The sequence below is a fragment of the Sinocyclocheilus grahami genome, unplaced genomic scaffold (assembly GCF_001515645.1).
Source record: "Sinocyclocheilus grahami isolate Dianchi unplaced genomic scaffold, SAMN03320097.WGS_v1.1 scaffold11.1, whole genome shotgun sequence".
NCBI classification, from domain to species: Eukaryota; Metazoa; Chordata; class Actinopteri; order Cypriniformes; family Cyprinidae; genus Sinocyclocheilus; species Sinocyclocheilus grahami.
Genome location: NW_015505190.1, coordinates 2,204,366 through 2,211,783, shown reverse-complemented (window position 1 = coordinate 2,211,783; position 7,418 = coordinate 2,204,366). Strand labels below are relative to the sequence as shown.

Here is a 7,418-nt window from a genome sequence, read left to right as displayed (position 1 = left end):
TTCCCATGTTCAGACTTTCCAGATTTTAGTTATTCAAATTCGTACGACACACACAAAAAAAAACCTTTAATTGCATTCATGTTTACAAAAAAATGTAATTGTTCAAAATTGTAGTTCACATTTTGAGGCTCTCAAAGGGGTGTTATTAGGATACACATATGACAGCTGATTTCGACCAAGTACAATGCCTATAGAGGTCATGATAGGTTCATCTAATGAACGCACTGCTATTGTCAAAAATACCATGTACACAAAATCCCAAAATTGTGACTGTGCCACTTTTATTTGAAAGTCTTTGAATGGCAGTTTGAAATCACTGTCTGACTCACTGTTTAGTGGCTTAAAATGGATTATCTTGTAGAAGGCAGATGTGGGAAAAAAAACAAACTGTAGGATTAAAACCATTGCCATCAAATCTTGAGAAACTGTGATTAAACGTATAACCACATGGGATTTGATGTGAATTTGCCATAATGGTACTTAAAGGTGATGTTGCTGACAGTTATGTGAATGTATGACCTTTGCTTTACATATGAATGTGTAAATAAGTGCAGCATAGGAGTAGTCTAATTTACTATGAATAAAAAATGCATATTTTTATACATGTGTGTTAGGGGTGGGAATCACCAGAGGCCCCATGGTACGGTATTATCACGATACTTGTGTCACGATACAATATTATTTTAAATATATTGCGATATTCTGCAATATATTGCAATTTATTACCTTTTTCCAACTTCAAATTATGTCCCCAAATGAAAACTTTGGCAACATCTGTTTTAACTAAACAATAACTAACAATTTGTTGATCTCACTTCAAATTTATTGTTGCGGTGCAAAATGGGATTGTCAAGCAGACAAACTGACCAACACTTTCATGAAAAAAGTCATAAATGTTGTATGCACCTGGCAAACTCAACTATTTGTATTACGGTCTAGTCTAGTCAACCTTAATTAAATGTAAACAGGTATGCACTGCTGTGCTACTACAGGTGTTTTGAACAATGCAACTTGAACTTGAACAAAAAAGTTGTGCAGACCCTTCAGCAATTAGAGCATTTGAAAGTAATACTGTTAAATTTAAAATAAATAAAACATAGTCTTACATTAAAATAAAAACGTTACATTTAAATTAGATGTTACATGTAAATTAAACATTACATGTACTCTTAATTTATAATTAATTAATTATTTATAATTTATGCATTTAGCAGACGCTTTTATCAAAAGCGACTTACAGTGCATTCAGGCTATACATTTTGTTTTGTTTTTTACCAGTGTGTGGGTGTTCCCTGGGAATCGAACCCACGACCTTTTGCGCTGCTACTGAGCCACAGGAACACCTTAACTTAACTTTTTTTTTCAGAACTTACTCTTAAAGTAAACAATGTGCTACAACAGGTATACTATGCACTGCTGTGCTCTTAGTATTTTACTTTCATTCATTCCATGATACTGTTAAATTTAAAATAAATAAAACAGTCTTACATTAAAATAAAAACGTTACATTTAAATTAGATGTTACATGTAAATTAAACATTACATGTACTCTTAATTTATAATTAATTAATTATTTATAATTTATGCATTTAGCAGACGCTTTTATCAAAAGCGACTTACAGTGCATTCAGGCTATACATTTTGTTTTGTTTTTTACCAGTGTGTGGGTGTTCCCTGGGAATCGAACCCACGACCTTTTGCGCTGCTACTGAGCCACAGGAACACCTTAACTTAACTTTTTTTTTCAGAACTTACTCTTAAAGTAAACAATGTGCTACAACAGGTATACTATGCACTGCTGTGCTCTTAGTATTTTACTTTCATTCATTCCATGTACTTCCAAGCCAGTTTAATCACCGTTCTATATTAATGCGCTGCTTTAATTGATGCACACAAACACACACACACCACTCGCACATAAACACACTGGGCCTCATTTACGAAACGAACGTACGACAGAAAATTGAGCGTACGGTCGTTTTAACGCAAAATTTGGAATTTATCAATATGGACATGAGCGGTGGCTACGATCAAATCTCACGTCTGGTCTCAGCTCGTGTACGCAAGTTATTACCCCCAACACTGGTTAGGAATTATAACATAACATGGTACTTTCCTTAAAGTGACAGCAGCCATTACAATTTAGTCAGAAACACATCCAGTGTGTCGTGCGTCCGAAATCGCATACTGCTTAGTAGGTACTATATTTGAATTTGAACGTACTACTCGACCGTTAAAAAAGTACGTTCTTACTAGTATGAATGCGAGTAGTATGAATGGAATTCGGACGTACTACATCCGCCATGTTGACGTTGTCACGTGACATGCGTCTCCACAACAGCGCCTAACTTTAAAGAGCCCTCACTACTGCGAACATCAGCAATGTTTCACGTAATTCTTACCACTTTCATCGGCGATTAAACATCTTTTTACAGCCGACTCACGAAATCATCTCATCGACTTACAATGTTTAAACTTTCAATAAGTCAGCCGTTCACTTAGATCATGTTAAACAAGTGCAATTTAACCACAGTGAACAAGGTTTTTCCCTGAGGTACTTACACTTGAAGAGAGCCGCGTCGCCGCCTTCTGCCGTTCTCGAATATGGCGCCTCCTCTCGCGTGGCCTCATGGGATAGTAAAGTGTCCATCATATGCATGCTACGGAATTCGGGCGGAAGTAGTAGGTCATCCGGGTACTTCTCGCCTACTGTTTTTCGAATACTATGAATTCGGACGTACTACTCGCCTCGCATACTGTTTTAATAATTTGATATTCAAATGACGATTGTTTTCTGGCGCCACATTTATCAACATGCGATCACTCGTACGATGAGATCGGCGGCATACGAATGTTTCATAAATCACAGGTGAACTCTGTCGTAAGTTGATTTGTGCGCACAGATCTGCGCTCGTTTCTACGTTAGATTGATAAATGAGGCCCAGTGAGAGGGAGAGAGGTCGGAGATTGCAGATCGCATTGCGCACACACAGAAACTTATTGTCGGTGCTGCCCCGCGACTTTTATTAATAAAATAACATAGATACTAGATCTCTTGTTTATCTTCCTCAGCAACGAGGTAAAATCGAAGTAACTAAACAGCTTCATAGTTTGTAGAGAGACGCACAGACGCAGGTAATTCACACACACAACTGTCATCTCTCTCTCGATCGATAATTCATTCAAATAAATGCTATAATTCATTCAAATAAAAGTGGTCTTACCGCTCTATTTCTCTGTATCTGATTTGGAGCGAGCAGAAAGCTAGAGCTAACGAGCCGTAAACTGACGAAAATAACTCTCATTTTTACCCTTCCAGTTAAATATTGCGCTGCTAACATCATAAACAGCTTTAAATTGTCAATACTGGCAAATGACCATGGAATAAGCGGGATAATCAACAGCTTGCCGTGCATTAAAGGATTTTAGAAAAAAAACTCAACACCACCATCTAGTGGACTGTAAATAAATGGATTTTGTTGTTCTACCAAACAGTATAATAAAAGATCGATACTTGGCGTCCGTGTATCGATACAGTATTGCCACAGAAAATATGCTGTATTGATTTCCCCCCACCCCTAATATGTGTGCATTTCATTTGTATAATACATAATATGACTTTCTTCAATGTGAAGCACAAAAAAAAAATCAACATTTTTATTTTTGTTATATGAAGGTCACATTAAAACTGTCTTTGAAACTTTTTCCATGCCTTCATCGTTTTTCACTACTTTTCAAATGCTTTTTATGTGTATAGATTTATTTAGCCTACTTTCGTTTGTCTTAACAAAATATATTCCATTATTTCATATTTTAAACTGTAATGATCAAAACACAAACCATTTCAATATATCTTGTGAAAATTATTTATATCAATAATAGTTTTTTTTAGTTTTTTTTTTCTAACACGACTAAATATTTCACTACTAAAAAAAGTTGGCATGTCATTGAAGAGCCTGCTTGATATGAAATATTAGTGCTGTCAAACGATTAATCGCGATTAATCACATCCAAAATAAAAGTTTTTGTTCACATAATATATGTGTGTACTGTGTATATTTATTATTTATATATAAATACAAACACGTATATATATATATATATGTATATATTTAAGAAAAATATGTTTTGTTTATATAATATATATTTATATACAATATAAATTATATGAATATAAATATATACATGTAAATACATGTAAGTATTTTCAAAATATATGCTGTATGTGTGCTTTTATATATACATAATAAATATACACAGTACACACAAATATATTATGTAAACAAAAACTTGTATTTTGGATGCGATTAATCACGATTAATCTTTTGACAGCACTAAAAATATTAAACTTGTGGTGTATGAATAAAAGAAACAAGCAATCTATTATGAAATAAATATTCCTAATCTTCCACTTCTATATGTAGAAAGTGTTTCTAAACGTCCACAGGTCTAAATAAGTGCCTGCATAGAAGCACGGAGGCGGGTGTGATAATGGTACCGCCCACCATATTCAAACTCTGTCACCTGATTGGTCGATTTCGATTCGTGCGTATGTCCTCCGAGCTCGAGTCAGCGCACGGCCATATTAAATCTCTAGACGGAAGAGACAAAAGCCAGAGCAACAAAGAATTTCTCAAGAAACGTTCGATGAATTAATCAAATACTCGAGGAATCAAATCCTTCAAAATTCGGAGGTAACGAACTTGGACATAATTGTAATTGAATTAGGCAGTTATCTTTCCCAACGTGCATTAGCGGGTCTCTCTTGCGCTCTCGTTAGCATCTAGCTAAGCTAACCTGGCAGGTTGAGCTAGCATGCTTTTTAATACTTTCAAATATAGTTCACCTGTATCCCACTCCTCAGGAAACACAGTTCACCATGTCCCCAGAAAAATGTGCTGCGTTGTGTTCTTATTTAATGTTGGGACTGCCTGCTTGAACTCGCGCGTTGAGTCTGAAAGGAGGAAACTTTAGTCGGTAAACCACCTTTGTGGTGCTTGTCGTCTAGCTTAGTTAGCTCGGCAAACAACTCATGACGCTCACGCACACTTTTCGCTTCGGATCTAATCGTTAAACCTTTAGTGAATTAGTAAGTGACCTTAAATCCTCTTCGACTTCAATCAGATGTGTTATTAATCCAATTTATCATATGAGTTCCAAGTGCTTCCACACTTTTAATAAGTGTTAGAAACTGTTGGCTAAACGTGGGTGCCTTGCTAGCAGAATGTATTGAAAGCATTCAATTATTGTCCTTATTTCTTTATTAAGTCGCTTTGGATAATAGCGTCTCCTTAATGACTAAATGTAAAGCAAAGCAGCTTTTCGGCATAATGGTTCTCTCTCTCTCTCTCTCTCTCTCTCTATATATATTCTGTTCTATTTAATCTAATTCGAACACGTCTGTTCAAAAGTATTTAAAGGGAAACTGTGAAACTTTCCCCCCTGCTAGAAATAGTTATGTATAATAGTTATGATGATAATTTTGTTATATCTTTAATATTTGGCAGGTGTTCCAGAAATTCCTCCACTAAGTGTTCAAGAACTGTGACCAAGTGAGGAAAACACGAGACATCGTGAAGCCAAGAGTGGAAACACTTACGGACTCTTAACGTTATTTTGGGCTCGTAATCCTGCATTGACTTTAAGTTTGAAATCCCTCAGTTTGGAGTTTTTCAGCAGGTTAAAGAGGAGCAAGTGACATTGAGCAAAGTTTGAAATTCCTCATGACGAAGAGAATACGGGAATTTTAAGAGCACATTAAGAACCTTTAGCTGAGCCTTGTGCTTTTGAATGTAAATACTTTATATTTTTTGATACCAAAAGGAATACAGAGGGTACTACAGGATTTCTGCAATCCAGCGGTTTAAAAAAAATGTAATTAGAAAAAAAAAACAAATAAATAAAAGTGAATATTTTGTACATTTTCAGGGATAACGTAAAAAGTGACTTTTGAAAAGCATTAATAGATTTTTTGCTAACTTGCATTTTTGAAAATACTTGTGCAAGACTTGAATTTTACAAGTACCTGTTTGCTAGTTTTGTACGTTGGCTCTAGGCTTGTGATATATTTATTCATATAAATATAATTTTCTCCTATTTTGGGAGAGCTTATTATAAACAATTGTTATACGCCAGGCACTCTTCTTTTTAAGAGGTCTGTACGTACCAGAAACTGTTTACACAAAAGTGCAGTGAGCGTAACAGTAAAACAGTTTTACGAATAGCTGAAAAGTAGCAAAACCAAACTAAAAAAAAAAAAGCAAAAAGATTAATTTGTTTGAAACTGTTGAGGAAAAAAATCTGACAATGGCTATGGCGAGAACAGAGATCCCTGCTTCAGTCATGCCAATGAGCAAACAGAATGGACAGTCCAAGCCCATGAACCTCCAGCCAGGATCGCTTACTTCCTCATTACAGTCAGGAAAAACACCTGTGATGTCCCAGAAAGGATGCAATATACCCCAAAGCAGTGGTGGTATCAGGTAATCTTTGATTTAAAATATTTTGAAGACTGGTTTCTTTTGACATTGATTCCTTGCATCAATCATGTAATTTAAGCTGTTTGTTATGAATACAACTGTAAAGTTGAATATGAACAATTTCTTCTAGGTTTGGTGATGACTGGAAGAAGTGCCTGCATCTTCCACCGAAAGACATGAGAGCGAAAACCACAGTAAGTTCTAAAACCTGTTTTCTTATTAGATGGTGGTATTTTAAATTGGTTGCTGCTCTACTTACTCTGTTTTTTTTACTTTAAACATCCTCCTTTTTGACAGGATGTGACTGCAACCAAAGGAAACGAGTTTGAAGATTACTGCCTTAAGAGGGAACTGCTGATGGGCATCTTTGAAATGGGCTGGGAGAAGCCTTCCCCTATCCAGGTAGTCTAACCCAGTGTTTCCCAACCGGGGTGCCGTCTGTCGAGAGCAGGGGTGCCGTGTGAAAAATATATTTTTTATATTATTAAATTGCTAAAATCTTCAAAAAAAAAAGCATATATTATGTAATATCCATTTCTGATGTCGCCAATAATTAGAGATGCACGGAAATTTCGGCTGCCGAAAATTAGTTCACCGCTCAGGTTTCACTTTCACGTGGTGTGACCCTATGGGTGTGACGCTCTGCGTATTATCCGTTATCCCGCTCTATGCGTGTGCGCTCCGCTCAGTCGCTCCACTCGTATACCGTTCATGCTCATCGGAACAGCAAAGTCCACTCAAAACTTGAGCCGACAGGAAACATCGATGTAGTACAGTATTGTTTCTGTCTGCAATAGCCCTACTGTGTTGTAACATGTGGTATATGGGCAACTCTGGTAACGCTGCCCTCTCATTCATTGATCTGCTAGCCGCTATGTTTTGCTCGTGTGTTCTGATAATAATAGTTTTCTAGGACTAAACATTATTTGGATAATTGGT

At 36.1% G+C, this 7,418-nt stretch overlaps 1 protein-coding gene across 1 annotated transcript in view; it reads left to right on the top strand.

Moving 5' to 3' along the window:
* The first annotated feature begins 5,979 nt into the window (after positions 1–5,979).
* The window catches only part of LOC107595651 (probable ATP-dependent RNA helicase ddx6), a 7,576-nt gene continuing 6,137 nt past the window's right edge, over positions 5,980–7,418 (top strand). Inside the window, exons 1-3 of the mRNA XM_016286134.1 lie at positions 5,980–6,482; positions 6,610–6,673; positions 6,777–6,881. Of these exons, the coding sequence (XP_016141620.1) occupies positions 6,307–6,482; positions 6,610–6,673; positions 6,777–6,881 (345 nt within the window). The 5' untranslated portion in view covers positions 5,980–6,306. The remainder of the gene's footprint in view (positions 6,483–6,609; positions 6,674–6,776; positions 6,882–7,418) is intronic.